This window comes from Lichenostomus cassidix, chromosome 2 (genome assembly GCF_008360975.1).
Source record: "Lichenostomus cassidix isolate B80296 chromosome 2, HeHo_3.0, whole genome shotgun sequence".
Classification (NCBI taxonomy): domain Eukaryota; kingdom Metazoa; phylum Chordata; class Aves; order Passeriformes; family Meliphagidae; genus Lichenostomus; species Lichenostomus cassidix.
In genome coordinates, this window is record NC_139482.1 from 59,552,192 (window position 1) to 59,575,935 (window position 23,744).

The window sequence follows — 23,744 nt, forward strand, 5'->3', positions numbered from 1 at the left end:
CATACCTGGGAAGGTTCTTCCAGGGAAAGGCTCTAATCCCCATGAGCAGGCACGATGCTACTGCAACAGCTGTCTGCTTCTCTTTGCGCATTCACAGGACCATCTGCAAGCATCAGATGTCCTTGAGGGTGAGGGCCCCAGCCAGAGGCAAGGGGGGCAGAGGCTCAGCTACCTTACCTTCCTTGTCTGAGGTAAGCCACCTACAATTCCGTGGTCAGGGTGCTTTGAACGATGAGCCCTTTGGTCATCTTGAACTAGGCCTTGTGCTGCATGAAAAGGAGAAATAGTCTTCACCCATGTCTCTTTCTCTGCAGCAGGAGACTACTTTTAAATAGTGATTCAAATCCCAGCCCTTGCCTCACCAGGGTCATTTCTGTTTGGTGCTAACTCTTCAGGGGTCAGTGGGAGCAATAAGAGAATGATGGGAAGGTGTAAAGCTCAGGTTATTCTAAGGATGCCAGCTTTGCATCAACAATTTATAAGAGAGAAATAACATGGCACAGGCATCATTTTTAGAAATTTTCTCACCAAACTGGAAGGAGCAAATGCAGCACAAAAACAGAAGCATGAGGAGATTGTATGCAGTGATGAAACCACAACTCATGGCTGCCAAGGAAGCAAGAGCAACATCTTTTAAGAGGATACCAAGCTGAGTACCCAAAGTGCAGTGGCAGAGTGACCGCTTATCTCTGACACCACCACTTCATCACTGAGACAAAGGAGGTTAAATCAGTCAAAGCTCTAGTTAAATCAGACGTCCTTCCCAACTAATACAAGGAGAAAAGTCTATATATCACTGAAGCCTGAATACATTTTCTTCTCTCAAGAGTGGGAGAACTCACTCACCTATGCAAACGCAAACACAAAGTACCCACCTGCTAAGTACTTGCTAATAAAACTACAATCCCCTCCTATCTCAAGCATTGATTTTGTGGTATCCTAATTCTGGGCTCCTAGATTCTATGACATTTAACTGGTTCATCCACAAACTGCTTCAACTGAAGGCTGGACAGCTTATTTCCCCTCCTGGGGCTGGCTATTCCCATCTTCTCAAGCAGAAGTCCCAAAAACTCACACCACTTTACCTCTTCCCGGTAAAAAGCATACACAGTTCCCAGCCACTGGGATACTCACAGTGTAGAAAAGCCTTTGCAGCGAGGAAAGTGGAGTCGGGAGTTAATTTCTTAGTGAAAAGTATCTATGAGAATAATGTCATTTTAAAGAAAAATAATAATTTGCTTAAAAATACATGGTATAATATTGGGGTTTTTCTTCAGCATTTTGACAGGACTTGTCAAAGGTGTTGCATTTAAATTGGACTATGCATTTCTAGCAATGTTTTTTCATTCTACAGTGTTGAACAACTTTTGGAGAGGGAGAAAATGTAAATGGTTGCATATTTGAAAGGTTGAAATCTGAATACGATCTTTTTTGTTTCTGATAGAGATAGGATGAAAAAGAAGAAAGAATGACCCTAAACTAAGAAGAAGTGAAAGCAATGCAGTGAGTCTTAAGAAATGTACTTATCCTTAGGTCCTTATAAAAACCTTTTGTTTAGTGTCTGAACACAGCACTTCACCATGGAGAAGAAGTCATGTTATTCCAAATGGTAAGTACAAAGTGCTCTTTGCTGCCAAGCAGAGGAGCCTTGACAGCCTGGAGAAAGGGGCTGGCAGGAACCTCCTGCAGCTCAACCAGGGGAAGAGCCAAATACACGGGGAGGAACAAGCCCTTGCAGCAGTAGATGTGGGGGCACAGCCAGCTCTGAAGCACCTGAGTCATGGAGGACCCCAGGATGAGCCCATATTTGAAGGTGTCAATGGGCCCTTGGAGCAAAAATGGCCGATGGAATCCTGGAACCTTGTCAGCAGGTGGAGGGAGGTGACCCTTCTCCTCATCTATGTCCAACTCTGGGTTCCCCGCGCAAGACAGACACTGGCCATACCAGAGAGAAGTCCTGTGCCAGTGCCTTCCTCAGCTCCATGCCAGTGCCTATTGGAAGGTGGGTCAGTGGGAGCCAACAGCCACCAAAGCCAGCAGGAGGGAGCTGTGCTGGCATGGAGCAGAGCTGGCAGAAGGTATAAACTTCGTGATTCCCATACATAGAGACTGGCCAGAGAGAGGGCAGCCTGCCAGCAGGGAGGGATGAGGGCACTTCCATGTCCCAGATCCCTTGGTCTAGGCTGGTGGAAGGCCTGGCAGAGATGCAAAGGGCTGAATTTCACTCTCCTCGGGCTGTGCCCCAAGAATGTGTAGCCAGTGGGATGAGCTGGTGTAGGGGGGGTAAAAGAGGAAGGAAAGGTCCTGCAGTGCCCCTGAGGGAGTGCAGAGAGTTGGGAGCCACCAGGAAGTGCACCGTGTCCATGCTGGCAGTGCTGGGAGGAAAAACCTGCCTTCTGGGGCAGAGAGCCTGGGAGGGCAGAGGTTCCCAGCTCTACCACGCTCAGGCTGTACGGTGGAGGCTTATCAGTGGCTCTCTAAGCACAACCTGGTTGTTGCAAGATAGTCCTGTCAGAGACTGAAATAGTTCATGCCTCAAACATTGATATAAAGTTTTGCTCATTATCACAAACACTGTATAAAAAAGCTACAATCAAAGAAGCCTCCCTTGAAGATGTCTGACTGGGACTTTGGACTGAAAGTCAAACTGCTGAGATTAGATAAAGGGAAACCCATTGTTCAACCATCTCAGACTGAGGGAAAGGTGTGCATCCACAAAGGCCAAAGCCACCAGCTGCACTGAGCATTATCTCTGGCCGAGTTTGGAGTGAGGGGAGAGCACAGCTTGCAGAAGCCAGGTTTGCACAGACTTCCCCCCAGCTGAAGAGGGGAGGAGGAGGTGTGGGGATGTGGTGTAACCTGTTGACACACAATAAAAACCCATCCTCTGTTACACAAACCAACCCAGCTGTGGAAACCCCAATCCCACAGGCCACATCCATGGGACTTTCACATGAGAGGCAGCTGAGGGGGAGTCACAATCCATCACAGACCCCACAGAGTGCTAGGCCTGGCACCACAGGACTGCACGTGATGCAAGCAGAGTCTGCTGCTAGAGACTGCCCCCTCCCCCAGGGGGACATGCCTGGATATTGCCCCTGGCTTGAGGGTATATTAACCCATGGGATTCTATGCTTCTGGGGGGACTATCACCACCAAGACCAGCTGGAGAGGATCAACACAACATCGTTGGGATCCACAGATGGTGATAGTTTCTTTATTCTGTCTCTGTCACCCTCTTTCTGTCCCCCCCACCTCTTTTCCTACTTCTCCTTTTCTCTCTCTCTCTCATATTGACTATCAAATAAAACCCATACTATTGACTGGCATATGGCCTCGTTCGCACCTTAATTCAGGCAGAGTTATTTCTAAAGAACCTTAATTATTGGATCATAACAAGTCCCAAGCCAGTCTCATCTGGCAATGGTAGGGGACTTTGCCATTCACCAGGTTAATTCTTAAAACATTTCAATATTTTACTATCACGTGTTGTACTATAGACTTGCACTTTTTTTCTTGAATTTTCCAAATCCTACCCACTTCCCTATGGCTCCCATAGCTTCCTGTAGCTCCCAGGCCAATATTTCCTTTTCACTTCAGTGTTTCAAGAGTTCTGAGCTTGGTTCAGCAAAACAATGAAGTGTACACATAACATAAGAAGATATGTCACCCTTTTTATGAGGTTAGTGCTAGAATTTGATATATTTTCTTGTATAATTATGGCAAATTTCAGCTACAACCAATAATATTTTTCCCATCACTAACATTATAAGAAGATTAAACTATTAATATGCACATGATTTATGTGTGCAGTGTGTGTGAGCACACAGCAAATGCCTTCAGTTACAGCATTCACACACATCTAGAAGCTGAGGGACACCAATGTGCACAATAATCTACAGAGAGCAGATGGCTGCACTGCCTATTGCCATGTCCACAGCACTTCTTTCCATTAAAACTTAGACTGAAGGCTGTCAGCCACACAAAACAAAACATCCTTGAGTGCATCCCATTCAATCGTTCTGAGTGCAACTACTTCATAAATACACCCTTCCTGGAGATACTTCATTTGGTACTTACATTTATTATCTAATGGTTGTTTTAATGCACATTTGGAGTAATCAATCAAAACACCCCAGCAACAATCCTTTCCTTATATTTTCAAGTAATAAGAATACTCACACTTACCCTTTTATTCTTCTGCACACAGGTTGATTTCACTGTACTTTAGATGAGACTGAGCAGGGATTATATTTTCCTTATTTTCACCAATTTGTTTCTGCAAAATAACTTTATTTTGGCTCTGACATGTCGAAGCACCAAAGCATTAGTTAAAATTCAATGAAAACTGCAGTCCTATGGGCTTTAAGCCTATGCTTTAATGCTTTGCTAAAATTAGGAATCTCAGCAGGGAGACACACAGAAGTTTGGTAATTTTCCCAGGAATTGCCAGTGAACAGATAAAACTCATGTCATTTGCTGAGTGTTGCCTGAACAGTACACACATACCAATAACCAGGACTAACCTGAGTTGTGACATTAAAAAATCCCCTGGGCAAGTTATACTCTGCCATTAGCCTTACTTTTATAACTATGTAACAGCTACATTGTCAACACATTTTCTTCCACAGCTGCAATACCAAAGCTACCAAATCAGTTGGGATTTTTTTAAAGTTTTAGTTATGGGAGAATCCTATCAGCTGCAAAATCACCAAATTTATAAAGTCAGTCACCTAGAGACAGATATAACATCAAATGGGCCTTGATACGAGAGAAAACACAGGAATATCTGTACTAGTTCTCTTTAATAGCAAATTATTTTTGAAAATAAAATCAAAACAAGAAAACAATTCTTAAAAAAACCCTCAAAATGTTGCATATAAGCTTAATAAAATAACATTATATGAACTTTACAGAATAATGTCTTTCTCAAGTAAAACTGACTTAAGTCATCACACACAGCAGATCCAGACAGGAAAACTATTATCACGACCATCTGTATAATTCTTGTTTAATTTCTACTTTAGTATTAGAATTATTTGTTAGGAATAAACTGTTTCCGTAAATAAAAGAACATGGTGAAAACATTCATGTTGTCAGTGTTGCAATGTGAATGATAAAATGGCTATATCTCTATTTCCAAAAAGTCTGATTTGCTTTTCTGAAGAAATATGTGCTGTCTTTCTTACAAGAGAACAGACCGGGAAACATTTTCAAAGTTGAATAACACTCATAGGGATTTCATGTTCCTATGAAGGACAATGATAACATTACATTTCCCTAGAATTTAGTTTAATCTTTTAAATTATTCTTATTGATATCTGTAAGCCTTTTAAGCATGGAAAATACCAAACTTTTGGGGGAAGGGAAGAAATTACAGAAACTGCTGGCAGACAGAAGGTATAAATAGAAAACTTGATAGTTTGTGAAACCAAACTATAAAGGCACCTGTCATTTTACCTCACTATCACCCACAGTATTTCATTCATTCTGTTTTGGGCTTTTTTTTTCTTTTTTTTTGTGGGGGAGAGTTGGCTACTTTTTACTTCTGCTTAATTGTAAATGTCTTTTTAAATCCCAGAGAAATCAAATATATTTGAGCATAGGCTTAATTGCTGTCACAAAAAAAAGGAAGTATGCATACTTTGCTTAAGAGCTTGGCTAAATTAGGAGCTTATTTTGAACACATCACAAATGTAATATTCCCTTCACACTTTGTCAGACAGCCCAACAGAAACTACAGGTTTCATAGACAATTCAGAGATTCCACAGGGCAAACTGTTCTAACCCTGTTCATATGCTTTTTAACATGGTGTCTTTTATACTTACATTTCCAATAAACAGCAATATGCTGAAGAATCGCCACATATTTCTACTCCATTGGAAAAATATATTTAATAACTAGTACAAGAACGGAAGACGTTTGCTTGAGTTTCAGTCATGACAAGTGGTTCTTCACATTCCTTAAAAAGTGCTTAAAGTCCAATTTGTTCATAAATGTAATTCTTGTCTTAATGGCGCGAAATCAACAAAAATGACATTTACTTTCTAGTAGTAATAATTTACTAGCATTAATGATAAGGAAACCCACTATTTCTTTTGTATAATTAATACAATTATGCTCAGAGCTGTATTTCTATGACTACAAATTATTCCCATTACTAACAGAGAAATGGTAAGACCAGTGGAATCAGTGTCATTAAGAGAACTAATACTGTGGATCAAGGCTTTATTTCCTAATGCATATTAAGCTACAGCCTATCAGGAGACAGCTTGCTCAAAAGGATGATGACATATTTTCAATCATTAAGGCTATGCAAAGTGTTCATAAATGCAATAATTGTTCCTGACTTCTACAGAAAAATGGTGGGCTCATCCTGATGTGTCACATATTAAAATGGATCCGTCGACAGCAATGGCTTCACCGAAATTTCGATCTGAATTCAGGCATGGGTTTTTTTTTAGTTAATTAATAAATTAAGTTTCTCTTAGACTAAATTAGAAATTCATTCAAATTCAAATTTTTTAACTAATCAACTGCATAACCCTTACTTTATTTTTTATTCACTATGACAATAATTCACTGTTTAGTGAATCATTGCAGGACAATCAACAAAATTTCATGTTTTAAATGGAAAATAACTGCAGTATTGTAGGCTGTCCACATGCATTCATAGTGCTAAATAAGTGTTATTTCTGTATGCAAAAGCTAATAATTCTAATTAATATACTGAAATCCACTATTTAGTAACATTTGAACTGACAACTCATTATAGTAAACCATTTTCTGTGGGCATAAATCCATTAAGTGAGGAATATATTATAGTTATATCTTAATGTTATGCCTGAAAATCATACTAATCATAGAGTTTTAGAGAAAAAACTACACGTCCTAATTAAAAGGCAAAAAATTGTTTCTTTTTCTGAACAAATCTACAAAGAAGTTTTGACATTGAATTTGGGTAGGTCTCTTTTCCTTTCCCTGGAACAGTGTAATTTGTGTGTTTATTCTATTACTGCTGACTATCTCATACCACAGAATAGTTCATTTATTTATAATACTACTATGAAGTACTCTGGTATTTCCCCCCTCAAATCCTATCAGAAAAATCTCACCTTGTAAAAATAATTCTATGTTCTTCTAGTAGATATAAATGCCTGTTTTTCATCAGTCCATAGAGCATCATCATCTCACGACTCATTATGTGGGTACTCAACCTTCCTTCCTAATATAAGTTACCAATCACAAAAAATAACATGGTTTATATATAAAGTGTTATCCTCATCTTTCATTTTCTGCTCATTACATTTTTCCTGTCTATGCAACTGCCGCATAGTCCTTGCTCTGGTGATTCTGTTCACTTTCCTGTGGGCTGGTGATTGTCACCCTTGGATTTGTGGATGTTTTTTCAAGATGGGGATCAACCTTGAGAAAAAGGACAGGCACTGTTAACTTCATTGGCTATCAACGATTTCACTTCATTTCAATACAGCATTAACATTTCATATTAAAATTTCCACAAGGTATTCCTAACGTGAAAAAATGTTTTCCAAGAGTGATCATGTTAAAATTTTCGTTTATTTTATATTTATATACCTTCCAAAGGAGAAAGCACTCAGATTAGAGATTCCCCCTCCAGTTCTTTCATCAAGCATCCAGTTACCCACATTTAAAGTGAATGCTCACTCACTTTCTCCATTTCCATAAATAACTTCAGCTTACCTAAAACAAACAAAAAAATTCAATATATGAAGCACAGAATAAATTCAGAGCTCTCAATTGAAAAATATTCTTGTGTGTCATATAGAAACAGAAGAATGCCCAGTTGCAAAGTCCAAGAAACCATTCCCAGTGTCACAAGAAGCAGAAGAGACTGTTTTTCAGCAGCCTGTAGGAAGGGAATATGCAGCAATTTGCTCTGCTTCTGACACTCATGAATGCCACTCTTCCCAGACCTGGATTCTCCCTATCAAACAAAACACTTTGTTTCCCAAACTCAGTTAGTTGGTCAGTTTTCCTGACCTTATTTTTCTGGGCTGCATCACTTCATCTAAGCCAACAGCATGTTACCATGCATCCTAAATCATTAGGATTTTTGCTTTTAAACTCACTAAAGCCCCTTGCTTTGAAGGATCTTGTTCATCTCCACTGTATTTTTCAATTTTTAAGAAAAAGAAAGGAAACTTTCACAAAGCAATGGCAAAAGTCCTTTATGAAATGCAACTTCTGTGAAAGTCAATTCACCAAAATGAGGCACTGTGGTGTCATGAACACACCCTTCTGCTCAGTCCTAAAAGACAAAGGAGTGTAGAAATATATAATGATTATGCTTTTCTGGAACCTGCAAACATTTTTTTCATTACTTTTTTCAAAATTCAGCATACTAAGGAAAGCAGGAAATGCAGATTCATCAAATAGTGAGAAACATCTGCTTTCTCAGTTGGAGGGTATATAATGTAATTACTGATGTAACTGATCTATACAGGTGGAAAACAACTTTTCCACAAACTGAAGGTCTCATAAATGGTCTCAGGACTTTATAAGAAATTAACTACTTAGAGACCCACTGAGAAGCATAAGGCTGAGATGAATGAGGAATAATAACATAGGAAAAACAGTTTGAAAGAATAAACCCTCACCTGGTTCTGACTGCCAGAATCCTCTTTTATTTCTTCTTCAGGCTGAAGATCACCTTGGTCGTTCAAATGCTCCATTCCTTTGCCATTTTCTACATTGTTCTTGCCATTTAAATGGATAAGTTCCTCTTCCTCTGCTTGGTCAACCTTCTGTGTTTCTCCTGCTTCATCTTCAGAATTTTGATTTAATTTCTTTTTGTTTTCTTCCACTTCACTTCTTCCTTTAACAGTTTCTCCACTTTCTTCTCCATTCACCTCTGGATATTCTTCTTCTTTATATGCCTCCTCTCCCCTGTCATTTTCCTCTTCTACATTTTCTTCTTCATCTACAGTTTCTGCTGGTCTCTGGTGAAAGGAAAAGCATCCGCATTATGAGGCATTTTAAATCAGAATGCTCCATGCAATTCTGAAACGTGACAGTCATCAAGTTTACAATTACATCATTACTGAGGAGTAAGTATGCTAATTTGAGGTTTGTCTACATGGACAGAAAATTACACTCCTGTACTTACACCCTGTAATGCCCTTTTATTCTACATTTACAAAATGTGCTAGTGAGATTTAAATTTATTACATGGAGTTTAATCCATTTGACCACACCCAAAACAACTGGAATGAGCTAGATTTAATTAATACAGCAACAGCTTGCTCTGTTCCAGCTATTCCAGGTTTTCTAAATTTCTAGCATTTAGTGCCTACCTGTTTATAAAATCCTGTCACAATAAAATATCGTACATCACTAGCCCACAAACTGTTCCACAAGAAGCATTTTACCAATGGACCAGGCCATGCCATGCCCATCGGTCTTGTTGTCTTTGCATACAGAGAAAAGTAGCTAGAGAGATCAGGTACACCTATTACAGGTCATTTCCAAGACACCATTCCCCTCCCCAAAGATCCTTATGTAGAGTGGCTTGGTTAGGATTTGTTGGACATTTGGGAGCAATTTTTTCCTACACAGAATTGGACCAGCAGCGAGGAGGAAAAAGGTCTTGTCTCACCTTGTAGAAGAGTTATCAGAAACTCAGTATGGATAAAGCTGCTGGTAGCAGCATCTCATGACAGCCTGGGAGATGGATGTACAAACTATCTGGTTTTTGCCTTTTGCCTCCCAGTTTAAGCTTTGAAGAGTCACCTGACTATTCACTCAACCAGTGCTCCCACTTGCCAAGATTACTTACATACTTGTGCTAAAGTATGAATGAAAATAAAGTGAAAAAATCCCACAGAAGTGACAAGGTGTCTGCCTCCCTCCCTGCCTCATCAGACTCTAAAGAAAACAAGCTGAGAGCAATAGATAAAGTCTTAATCAAAACTGTTTAGAATTTTACTGTCTTCAGTAGCTCCTTTATGCAGACAGCTATCTGCTAGAGAGAAGCAAATTATATCTCCCAAAAAATTGTTCTCCTTATTAACACTAAAAGTTCAAAATAATTCTCTCATCACATGTATTGGCAGTAAAAGCCAGTTCAGCAAGATAATGAATTGATTGAAGCCTCTTAATGAAACATCTTGATTTTGCTTTGATATCTAAGTAGTGACGTAAGACAACTTTATTATGCCAGTGCACAATGCCACACTGGTACAGCTTCAAAAAGACCAAGTTACTGGGTTGTGATAATCCATAGAATAAGAAATTACTTTAAATACTACATGGTTACCTGACCAGGTATATAATGGCCTCATAAAATGGCTCCATAAAATGGGTCCAAAAAATGCATAAGATTTTTCAAGTACAGTCATTTTTTATTCAAGCCTTCCTGACTCACTTTGATCTGGCAACATCAAACTGGCCTTATTACCACTAAAATAAAAATTTAACAAGCCAAGTCATTTCAGAAACTTTCAAAGAAGGCACCATCCAAAGCAACCATGTTCCAAGCTTATGCAACCCATAAAGATAGCAAATAATCTGTAGATCCATAAATTCTCAGAAGTTACCCACCAGTCTTAGACATATTATCTACTAATTTTTTTTTCAGTCTGCTAAGGAAATTCACAGTTCTGGATTCTGAGCAGAAACAGGGGAGGGTGGGACAAATTAAATGCACCAGACACCACTAGCCAAAAGTTGTTTGGATTTACCTAATGACACCTGCCTGCTATGACATTATAAACTCCAAATGAAGAGAGGATAAGAAAAGACAACACAGACCTTTTCAGTTAACTGTTACAGTCACCCAAAATATACTAATTTCCAGCTTTTTGTTAGTGCCTAGTAGAGGGTACAAGCAGAAGAGAATATATGCCCTTGCCTGCACAGCTTCAGTATGGTGGCTCATTCTGGACTGCAGAAGAAACTGTGTAGGCTTTTTGCCATGGTGTATGCATATGTGTCCCAATGCTTTAACAGGTTTCACTGCTGTGGAAGCAGTCTTTGGCATGGAAGAGCCATGGACATTGGAGGGACAGTGACTTCCTAAAGTGCTACGCTAGCTGGACTCATTTGACCTTATCTGTCTAAAACAGGTGCGCATGCAAATTTTTTTAAGAGTTAAATCTGAGCAACATAGAAGATAAACACAGCTTTATTGAACTGTACCTAGAAACTCACTGAAAGCTCTGAGAGCATAGAATTTGTATGAAATAACATTCAAATTTCAACTAATTTAACTTGACCAATCAAACTAAATTGCAAGAAAAATAATAGCAGAAAACAAGATGAGTAAAACAACTCCCATCAGTGCAAATATAATGTTTTTACAGTAACTTAAAATTTCAAGATAGCTGAGCATATTACTACAATGCTATTACTATTATAGACAAAAATAAAAAGCCATGTTTTCAGCTAAAAATTGGGAAGCAAAATGCATTCTTCATTTAATCTCCTTTTAAGCGGCACTACAAAAGAATGGACATCTCAAGTCAAAAATCAACATTGATCCAGAGGAAAAGACCTTTCACAAGGTAATCTAAAATGCAGTATTGTTCCCTCTGCATGCAGAATCAAATGTAGCCCTTGAAATGTGAGTATGACCACTGACTGTGCATTTCAGAATGCACAGCAGACCTAAGACAGGACTGTAGGAAGGGAACTGAAGGCCAAAATCACCCATCAAATAGTACATTGCTCATTACATTAAAAAAGTGTGAGACATTCTACTGAGACCTTATTGACCTACTAGCTAGGTATAAGTTGGCATTCTCTATTTTAAGTACACCTTTTTCACTGAGAAAGAGGTATACTTGGCAAATTTTTGATTTTTCATATTTAGGGAAAGAGAATGTTTATGTGCATATATATATGCAGGGAAGAAAACAGAAAAAGGGAGAAAAACAGAAGTCTTTAAGGTCCAGAGTCTGTAAATGATGTACATGCTTAACTTTTACCTCCTTGAACAGTTTCAGTGATAACAGTGAACCTGAAACAGTGAACTAAAGCCTACATTAAAGTACATGGTGGGTCAGGGTGTAATTTAACATCCCCTGGAGTCAATGGAAACCTTTTCACTGCATTTGATGAAGTCCAGCCATCCCTCCACCTACGACTGTTCCAATTGCCTATTATATATGCACCAAAGTTACCACAAACGGTGCTCTCTCAGTCAGAATAAATCAGGATAGGCACATTGAAAGCAAAACAGGTATGCTGATTGAGACCTACCTAACCCTGCAGAAATTATCAGACTCAAGTCAGCAATGACCTTGTATACTTTAAGGGAAACAGTGACATTTCCCATCTTAGTTTTTAGCTTTTCATCAGTAACCTTTTAAATAACTAAAATATTCCCAGTAAGAGCTTCCTATATGGAATGCATTGAATGGATAGCAAGACAGATGTGGGATTCTGCTGCTCTTCTTGTTGTTCAGAACTCAAGAGTTCAGTCTTCAGCCATTGTGTTGGCTCACAGGAAGAGTTGTCCCTTACATTTGCTATTCCTGTAAAAGCTCAGAGCATACAAAATCAAAAAAAAAAGTTCTGGATATATCTCCAGGCTTGAGTGACTGAGGTCTGTCAACTCTTTGTAACACAGTTATCATAAGGATATCAAGGATCATAACAGAGAACAAGAGGCATGTCAGAAGTTTATGTTGGAAGCAACCAGCCAGTTGCAGCCCAGTGTAACTAAACATGGATACTGTAATGAACTACACCTTAAGTTTCCTAGCATTACTTTAGTCCTGTGTACACATCTCAAAAAACAACAGCACAACGTGAACCTGGACTGGAGAATCATTCCTTAAGGTAATTTTCACAATCAAGTTCTAGAGCAGGGAGGTTTTCCAGTCCGTGTGCTAGATTTTCTCCGTTCCTCCTATAGCCAGAGCTAATAATAATAAGGTTTGTAAGTTTGCCTTTTGCATGATTGAAAGAAAATAGGAAGTAACCTTCCTTTTTGCATTGCTGGCTGCATCTTTTAAGTGAAGGTGATGCTTTTGCAGTTTCACTGTTGAAAACACTTTACTTAAAATAAAGTATATTTTCAAACTATACCTTCATGAATGTGAGAATAATTCTTTGCTTGTCATGGACTAGCAACAAAAAGATTCACTAACAAAAGACTTGTATATGTACATTGAAAAGCATATTCAACCAAAGGCATGCAGAAAAATGGAAGCAATTCTCAGCTTCTTGCTGTAAACATGGACCCAGCTCACCTTCTGGAGACCTCCTGACTTAACTAACAGGTTGATGAGGAACAGAGCGAATTTCATTTTACATTCAAGAAGTATGATTGCTTGACAGTATGTTTAATCTCAGCAAAAACAGAGTGTTTAAAAAAGAAAGATGTATTCTAATTACACTCATCATGCTATCATTCATTAAGAGCTACATTACCAACGGCCATCATCACTCAAAAGCAGTAAGTCAGAAAATCTTCAGACATTGAAGCATTTGGCTTCTTTTTGTCTAGGGATGCTAATGTAACCTCTCAGAAGGTTTTTACATGACTGATACTGAAAAGTGCAGTATCACAAATCATTTAAAGCAGAAATTATTTTGTACCATTAATATAAATCATAATTTTGCTTTATTGAAGTCATTTGGAAATGTTTACTTGGTAATGGTCACAGCAGACAAACAGTGAGGTAGACAACAAAAATCTTAATGGTCATGAAGAGCGGCGTGAATACATCTCACAAAAGCAGCAACAGGAACACTTGACTTCGATTGCACCAAAGCTCTCCAGAACAGAGCTGCTCCTTTTCCTACTCAGGAATGTTTTGTAGCAGTACTGCACAGATTCCAAAGGCGAAACATTTTGTTCCTGAACCAGATAGTGTTGCTAAGTTACAGAAGCCCTGTTCCTGAACCAGATAGTGTTGCTAAGTTACAGAAGCCCTGTTCTCTTCCACATCATTTAAAAAACCCTGGCTCTAAAAACAAGCAAATGAATAGTTAAGGTTCAACCATCTTACGCTTCCTACATAGTTCCCACATTCACACAAAATGCACTGTTTTTTAGAATAAAAACAGTTAATAAAAATAAAAAGTTTTTATCCCAACAACATTTAAACTCCAACTTTTTTATGAGATGGATGCACTATTTTTTTTTTTTTTTTACAATTGCAGGACTTGAATCCACTGAGTCTAATTTTTCATAACATCACAGCACCCAGAAGTCTAACTAGACTGAATGGAAACTACAGGACTGGAAGTGTAGAAAAAACAGCATTTCCAACTTCCTTCATTGGCTTCATTGCATAGTACCTGGATGCATAGTTAATTCCTCAATCACAGTACAGCCATGATAGAGAAGACAACATCTTTGAGCACTGCCCTCTGGGGTCCCCAGCATAAGAGGGACTGTCTTGGATTGATGATATGATAATCCTTTATTCCCTATCGTTGGCTTATATGCCCAAGAAAGAAAAAACTGTGTAAAAATGTGTGGTCCTGTCTCTTTAACTGCACCCAGCCGCAGAGAGAAACGCGGGTTGTTTTGAAAACATTTTCTCCAAGCCTTGCTCCGGGGGAGGATTCGTCGCCCGGCAGAGACTGCATGCTGGACGGGGGTCGGAGTGAGCTCTGTTCCCGTTTTTTCCATTTTTCTTCTTTTTCCTCGTTTGGACCCCTTCTCTTCGATCTGCTTTGCCACCCGGAGACCCAGGAGGGCCAGAGGACAGCAGAGCTCTCCAAGGAGCTCCACCCGGCCCCGGGTGGGGGGCGAGGAGGAGAGGGACTGCGTCTGAGAAAAGGACTTTTTAATCAGGTTGAATAACTGCCTTTCACCTTGTTTTTTCCCCTTCCCCTGTGCCTTGCAGGGCACTCTGCGTGGTTTTGTTAAATAAATAGTTTTTTCTTCACTTCCATCTAAGAGGTTCTGTTGTGGGTGGGGGAGAGGGTGTTGGGGCCCTTCGCTCTCGGAGGAGAGAGAGTCTTATCATTAACCCGGGACAGGGACATAGACCTCTCCTATGAAAACAGAGAGCTGGGGGTATTCACATGTTCACACTGGAGAATAGAAGGCTGCAGAGAGACCTTATAGCACCTTCTAAGGCCCAAAGAGGGTCTCTGTGAAATCTGGAGATGGTCCTTTTACCAGGGCATTTAGTGACAGGACCAGGGGAAATGAGCTCAAACTGACAGAGGGCAGGGTTATATCGGCTATTAGGAAGAAATTCTTGCATGTGAGGGTGGTCACAAACTGGAACAGGCTGCCCAGAGAAGCTATGGATAACCCATCCTCGGAAGCGTACAGGACCAGGTTAGATGAAGCTCTGAGCAACCCCAGCCTGTGGCAGAGGGGTTGCATTGAGATGATTTTTAAGATCCTTTTCAACCCAAACCATTCAATGATTTAATAATCTGATTGGATCTTTTCTTTTCTAATATGTATCTAAGTAAAGAATACGTTTTTCCATCTACTTCACTGATGCTTACGTTCATTTGTTTCCAATAACATTTTGCATGTGCTCATTAAAATTTGCCTAAACTTCATTTCCTACAATACAATATGATCTGCTGAGCATCCCTGTAGATAACAAGAAGATTGTTAAGTATTTTTAAAAGTCCTACTGACACTGTAAAAGTGGAGAAATATTTTTTTCCAGAAACAGGTGCTCCTATAATTATTTTTAAATGCCCTATAAGTTAAGCAATTTGAGAAACTGCCTTCTCTAGGACTGCTGAAATTTTTGAAAACAGGGGTACACAGAGGAAACTTTTTTCAAAGTGGTTTCAAAACTACTTTTGCAAGAGATCTTCATTTGCAGGCTTCACTCAGAAGTGAAAGCCCTTCAGCTGTTGGCCCAGGCCTCTAAAGACAAGATCAGGCATTGCCACTACAGCTTCAGAAATCATAGTCACCCAACACAGAAACCAAAGGAAGATCTCCCTTCTCATTCTGACCTGCAAGGAACCAATCAGAGTAAATTTCTCTATCTCACACAGACAAACAATAACAACATTAAGTGTAAATCAGTGGAGCTGAAAGAAGAACATGCAGTGGAAAATATTATATGCTGGCTTGTCAGCACTCAAAATTCATAAGGCTTAAATTACAGCTTCATCATTTGTAGTGAAATTTGAGCATAAGATGCTCTGCATGTGTTTTTTCCAAATGCCATTTTGAAATCCTTACTGATATACAGCAAAATGTTTCCTCATGAAAAGTTGTGCCTTTTTAATCAAAGAATGTCTCTTCAAGCAGCCAGCCTGTTGTAATGTTGAATCAATGTAAACTTTAACATTTTGCCTTCAGCAATAGGGAAGATAAACATTTTACTCTGCTCACTGAGATGAATCTTGGGTCTCTAAAGCAAAATAATGAAAACTGCAAAAGAAAGGTGCAAATTTTCTCCTACTGATGATATATTCCAGCTCCAGCTCACCCAGGGGAGATACACAATCTCACATCACATCACAGCCCAGGAAATGGGAAATAATAAGTGGAGGACAGCATTAATCTGTGGACATGTCTGTAATAATGGAAAGCAAATGATAACGAAAGAACTAAGAGAGTGAACATCTCCAGAAAAACCCCAAACCAGTGCCTGTTAGATGAATTTTTCATCTGCTAATTTTTACAATTAAGCACCAAGGAGAGAAGGATATGGGGATGATGACTCTGGAGGGGGAAAATAACCCAAAGAAACGAAAACCAAAACCCAAACAGACTCTTTTCACATCACTTACATCTTAATAGCCAGTATCATATACCCCATGGCAAAGCAGGCTGGCACAACAACATGCCTCAATTCGTTATGGGGTCATGCACTGGATAACTTCGGATCTCATAACTCTCACGCTTACTCCACCTCCCAAGGGCTCATCATGGGAGTAGAACAACCCTGCTTCTGGAAATGGATAAACCAGTGCAAACTTGCAGTGTTATTTCAATATTATCATTACAAGCTGATGCTTTTGCATTTTATAACTTATATAGAATGAAAGAAAAAGAGTAGTTTTTTCTGAAAGCTTTAGAAGTTAGAAAATTTTCTCTTGGAGTTACTTTGAATATATTTGCATTATCACCAGCAAATTCAAAGGAACACACCTAATTACCATCCCTAATAAAAAACTACTATTGTTTTGCTGCCTCCCTGTCAAGAACTGCAACAAAACCACCTTGTTCTCTTGGTGTTTGCACAATTGATTTCACAGTCTGTCATCAGTCCCCATGAATGTTGACACAGGATGCAAATGCCCAACCTAGAGTAAGCCTGCATGTCAAGAGATGAAACTATTAATTCTGTATTTGGGAGCTGAAGTCTCGGTACAGAATATAGAACAGAACAGTCTGGTTTGGTTTAAGGCAAAATACCAATTTTTCTTCCTTGATGTCCAGTTACAACTGTCAGCTAGTCTGGAGTAAAGCAAACTCTGTTCTTTTAATGTATTTTCAGCTGGAAAAGAGCATTTTACAGAGCAGGACATAATCAAGTGTCTAGCCAGTATTACACTAAGTTTAGTTAATGGCTAATCTGACATTTGTTCAACTGTGTACTTCAAACAGCACGACAGAGAAGGTGCACTAAAAGAAAAAAATATGAAGCTCAATCTTCACCACCTCATTTATGTGGCTGATGGAGATGATAGGCTATCAGAAGTGTCAGCATTCTAGTGAAAGCTGGCATGTAAATATTTATGCATATGCAAGATGGTCAAGCCCTGGCTGGCTGTCCTTCCCCATATTTCTAGCAATAAAATAAACTGCAGTGGAGATAAGAAAACGCTAAAGAGCTTTACATCATAGAATTTAAAACAATTTAAAATGATCATTAATAAGAACCTGAACATGTAAAATGCTAAATGCTTCTAAGGTTTGAGTGACTGTAGTTATCTGGGAATAAAAAGTACTCCATGATACCCAGCAGGACATGGCTTCTTTCCATATTACCAAGGAAACTATATGTGAAGTTTTAACATTATATATAAACCATGGATTGTGTTGCAATAAATTTTGGTGCTTTGTTTGGCTTTTATGGAAACATGAAAATCAGATTATTCATAGTATGCATGACTGATTTTTTAATATTTTCTTTCCCATCAAAAACACACCTGCTTCTAGTTCCATGTCCAGATAGCAAAATCAGTTGGTATTAAATGAAAAATATTTCCATTTGAAGATGATGAATGGACCTTGTTACATGAGCTTAGAGGTATCCAGCAGGTTCCCAGCACTGCAAGCTTGCCAGCACATCTGATGCTCACTGGCAACCGCATGAACTGTTCCAGTACCAAACAGAGAAGTGGTAGTAGAGAGTTTTTCCCCTCCCCAGGGATGGTCACCATCCACTAGCTGAGGCAAACTGGTGAGACGCACAAAGCTACTGCCTGTGTTGTAGGATCTCTGTGGAGATGTAAGGCAGCTGCCTCCAGGGTTGGATTTCATATGAATTACAGTCAGCCTAAAAACTAAGGCCTGACAATCCAATTTACACTGCCAAATGTTCTACACTACCCAGAGGAATTCTTTACACACCTTCAGAGGCCAATAAACAGGCTAATAATTTCTGAATTTGATTGTTACACTGTCAAGACCAGGGTAGGATATGTTTCAGGATGTCATAAAAAACAAAGATTAAGACAACAGTCGGCATGTTCTTCCCCAATGTCAGTGCTATCAGTATAATGCAACACATCCTAATTATTACGACACCTCACTAGGACAACCACAATTACCAGGGCTGATGAGCCCAGCGGCACCCAGCATATAAGACTCTGAGGCTGGGGCAGGTATTTGCTGTGAAAAGCTGTAGCATTTCTTCTGTCAGGGACTAAGACAGTCATGTTCTTGTTGCCTCTATCACCTGATTCATGTGTCTTCAAGAACAATGTCTATAAAATAGATGAGCAACATTCCTTCCAATTGAAGTGAATAAATAATGGAATGATCCTTATTAACAAGAGTCTTCAATAAAATATTTTTTTTTTTTTTTATGGTATGGTGTCATTCATCAAAACGGCTAATAAGGTCATAAACTATCTATTTTCCCTGCAGGTTTTTTGGTTTGGTTTTTTTTTGTTTGTTTTTTGTTTGTTGGTTTGGTTTTTTAATGCTAAAGGTATGTATGTCTTGCATTTTTTTTTACCTGATACAAGTAAATTGAAAAAAAATCAGCCAATTAAATAGTAAGCTCTATTTAGTAAGCAACTAAATAGTAAGTGTCATGAGCTCTAGCCCTTAAACTTTTTAGTTTGTTGTTATGCTGAACTTTCTCCTGCTTGTAAATAATTTTTCTTCTGCTGGGAAGGACTCAAAGCTGCACAAATACTCTAGATGCAGCCTCAGAGATGCTGAGTCAAGAATTATAATCAGTGACCTTGATGTGCTGGCTATGCTTTTACTAGCCCAGCCTGCACAGTCAACCTCATCACCAAGGGAGCACTGCCAAGTCAATTTGCCAGGCATGCGAACTGCATGGCCCTTTCTGCCGCTCCTTTCTAGCCCACCTGTGTCGAGACTGTACTGGGATAGTTACTGCATTACAGGTGCACACCTTTGTACTTTTATTTCTTGTTGAACTTCATGAGGCTCAAGTGATGCTATTCCTTCAAGCTGTGAGATTGCTCTGAAAGGCAGCATTGCATACCACCTGATGACAGCTGGACCTAAATAAGGCTGTGTCTCATGTCATCAGCTCTGTTATCCATGAACATATTGTAATGTCTCCAATCTAGTATCAAACCCTGAGGAGCACCATCCCTAAACAAGTGCCAGTTAAATCTCAATCAGATGATCTTTTAAATCTCACCAAATCAGCCTGTTTTTCACCAACCTTGTAGCGAACAAATCCAGTCCCTACCTTCCTTAAGGATATCTTCCTCCCCATATTTACCACACTTCTTGTAACTTCTCCTACAAATATGGCAGTTTATACTGAAGGCAAAATAAAGGACAATAACTGCTAACCCTTCATCCACAGAGCCAGTTATTTCATCACTGAGGCAATGAGATAGGTAAAGTGTGATCTGTCCATAGTAAATCCATGTTGGTTATTCCCAATCACATGCACCAGTTTCCATTTCTCAACAAGCTTTGGCTCTCTCAATTCCATTTTTGCATATCCAGGGAATGTCTCTATACTGGTCCTTAGGAGTCTATCCCATCTTCTACCACTTTTTAGTGTGAGATCAGGAGTCCTCTGTTCAAACTGGCCTCCTGCTATGCTGCTTGTTTCCTTGCACAGTGGGGATAGTTCTTGTGATTTGAGAAACAGATCCTGCTGCCAGTTTCCCAGCCAAGCCAAAGGCAACTCTCCTAACTTCTAGGGGTTTTTTGTTATTTTGCATCTCCACTTTCTTCAGGGGCTTAAACTCTTACCATCTCATGGCCAGTGCAACTAAGGCTGCTACTACCACATCTCCAACAAGTTTCTATTTATTCTTGAGAAGTAAATCCAGCAGAATGCCTCACTTAACCATGCCTCACACAACCTACATCAAAAACCTGTCTCTAACACATTCCAGAAATCTCCTGGATTGTTTATGCTCCATTGGGTTGGCCTGGGTAGTTGAAATGTATTTACAAACCATTATCTTTAACTCCCTCCCATTTGTTTACAGTCTCACATTAACAACCAGTCTTCAGCACTATTGACAGCCAGTAAGTAAAAAAAATGCCCAAGAATTCCTTATGTTACTGGGATGATTTGTAGCCTGAGAAATCTTTTGGATAAACTGTGATTCATTACACTGAAACATGGATCAGAAATATTATCTTCTGGCCAAGGTGACTGGCCCCAAGCCCTCATAAATAGACACCAAAAGCACAATGCAACAGCTTGTGGACTGGAAACAAAGTTGAACAAATTGGCAAATTCCTACAAATACATAAGATGAAAAAAAGACTGTCTTATGAGCAGTTCATTAGCAGAAAAAAAAACCCCACATACCTTTTCAGCAAATAGTTTAAGTAGTTCTATTCTCCTCTTCCTTGGCATAAGCATCAACTTACCTATTTCCTGTATTATTTCAGTCCACAGGAGTACAAATCAAAGTACCACAAGGGAGATACGATCTTATGTTTAGTTATCAAGACCTGTTTATTGCACATAACTCTTAGGACTAAAAAATTGGCCAACTAAGCACCATTTTGCTCCAACAGAACAAAGTGCTGTCAGCTTTAACAAAAAATCAGATAAATCCACATCTGTTTGTGGTCCAGGACTAGAGGAATACTGCCCTATCAGTATAAAGAGACTGCAGTTCAGGTGAACATACTTGGTAGGATGTAACAGTAGGGAGTCCTGATTCTCTAAGGCTCTATAAGGGCTCTCAGAGAAGTTCTGAAGCCGATGAAAAGAAAACTGACATTTGACTTATTAACAGAGAAAGGAAGATTTGCTAAAGCTGCCATAAAAAAAGCAGTATCATAGAGCTTACAGTCATCCCCACAGAATTATGCTGTACACTTGAAAGAAATTGAGGAAAGGAAAACAACACACAATCTGTAATCTTTTTTTTAAAAAAAAAATCCATTTATTTAAAGCTCAGACACTACCTGGTCCAGTGGAACTTCCACAAGAGTATCTTCATCTTCTTGCACTTCAACTGCCCCCCACATTTCAGATCCTTCTTCTCCAGCTTTGTAAACATCTTCACCTATAATGAGAAAGATAGAGTGGAAGGCAGGGAAGTCCAACGGTGACACAGTGTGGCTTAACTACTGAATTGCACATTCAATTTTGTTTCTGAGAATGGCTTTCAGAGCTGACCCATCATTCCCCATACAGTTCTTTCAAGGAACTCTTCAGTCTCCCATTATTGTCAATTTGTTTTTCATGCCTTTTAACAACAAATATTTACATACTACACCATTTGGGGAAGGGGGGAGGAAAGGGAAAGGGAACTGAACAAAGCCCTGGATCTGAAGTTGCATCACTTCTGGCAAAGATCCAGAATGAATCTGAACTTAATACACTATTACAACAACAACAAAATACTTCTGTTTCTACAGACAATTATAGTACCCTTTAGTAATTAGCATTATAACATACATGTATCAAAAATTTCATGCTGAAAAACAAAAACAAACATGCTGAACCAGGTCAGGGTTAAAAAATTAAGAAAAGCAGTTGGATTAGTTCTACTCCTCAACTCTAGGCACATGCAAGTAGAATTATGGCCAAAACTCCTCATCCACATTAAAAAAGCACATACTCCTGGCCAACAAGGCTTAATGTTTACACTGATATTCAATTTTGCTAAGAATTTTCACCACTTAGTTTAAGTAGTTTCTTTCCCCTAAGTGTAAGCAGTAACTAAGGGTCTTTGAATTTCCGACACTGGTCTTTCAGTATCAGCTAATTAGGAAAGTGAAAATATGTACATACAGAAAACAATTTCCAAGTACACACGATCCTCTCTATTTTCCCCTGAACCAAAAACAGCCCAGAAACTAAAAGCAGAGTTATTCCAAATCACCTCTCTCCATCAGTCTAGGGAAGGTGAAGATGTGTCCATATCTACTGTAATATAACTACAGTAAGAAGGAGGAAAAAATATTTCTGCTGTTTCTTACGGTCTCTTAGTTCTTCATAAAAGAGTGTGAACTTGGTAATATCAACTGACCATGCAAACTGACCACTGCTGGACACTGTTAAACAAACAGCTTTAGTGTAGCACAGAAGTATTTTGGTGGAAAAATAATAAATAAAACCCCAAGACCTAGACAAACCCAGAGTCCATCTGCATAAAAAGTCAGCACTGACTACTCTGGAAGTTAGTTTTCCAGTTACTTTGTCATCACTATGAGAACCAAGGGAAGAGTTTGCCCTGGGAACAAATTCTGAGGCACAATACTATTGCAAACGGCTAACTGGAGGGGAAGTACCAGATGGCCTTAGGAGTTGCCTGACAGCCACTGCCCCAAGCACCAGAAATGAAGGCCATTCTCACAGTCTGAAATGAAGATGCAGAAATGGGGGGGTTTGTGGCACATCACAATGAAATTCCAAAGTGGTGCTGCTGGCTGCATCTGGAGAGAGATTTCCTGATGGATAGAGCAGCTTAATTACCCAGGCATCAGTCCTGCTAGAGCCTCCCCCCCACCAAAAGATCTATACTACTCATCCTCTGAAAGTATCCCTGCTGGAAGTACCACAGGGCTCTCAGCATCATGGGTAGAATTCTTATCCTAAACATCTCACACATCCTTTTCAAGGTCTCGTCTTCATACTTAGCATTAAAATAATAATTTCCTTTTTCTTGGGGTTTATTAAATTTAATGCATGTGCATGTATGTTCCATTGAAATCAACTAAGGACATTCAATATTTGCTAGCAGTATGATAAATCTTGGACAATCTACCTGTATATATCTCATTACAAATCCCCTTTGTAAAGACTTGTTTGGGTTTTTTGACAAAATCAGCAATAAAAACATGGACTGGTTGAGAGTAACACACAGAATGCATCTGAATAGATGCTACTTGTACTTTTTCAAATAATCAGTGCATTTCACATTTCCCATTTTTCTGAGCTCTCTAAGGGACAGAATGTTCTGTTTCTCTTACCTGATATTAACATTGTTTCCTCTCATCACAGACATTTGAGTTTTAGATTTCCACCTTATTCTGAGACGAAAACGTAATGTGTTCCTCAAAAGCCACCATGAAGACTCTCCCATTTCAAGGCCTTCCCTTAAGTACCTAAGAAAATAACCTTGCTCTAGATTCCTTGGCTCACTGAACTATAAAAAGTCAACTCAGTGTCTGAAA

At 39.2% G+C, this 23,744-nt stretch overlaps 1 protein-coding gene across 2 annotated transcripts in view; it reads right to left on the bottom strand.

Moving 5' to 3' along the window:
- Window positions 1-4,786: 4,786 nt before the first annotated feature.
- The window catches only part of DCDC2 (doublecortin domain containing 2), a 57,612-nt gene continuing 38,654 nt past the window's right edge, over window positions 4,787-23,744 (bottom strand). For both annotated transcript variants that reach the window (XM_085051696.1, XM_085051697.1), the window contains 3 exons: window positions 21,528-21,628; window positions 8,641-8,982; window positions 4,787-7,426 (listed from right to left, as the gene is read on the bottom strand). In XM_085051696.1, coding sequence (XP_084907822.1) covers window positions 7,319-7,426; window positions 8,641-8,982; window positions 21,528-21,628 — 551 coding nt within the window. In that variant the 3' untranslated portion in view covers window positions 4,787-7,318. The remainder of the gene's footprint in view (window positions 7,427-8,640; window positions 8,983-21,527; window positions 21,629-23,744) is intronic.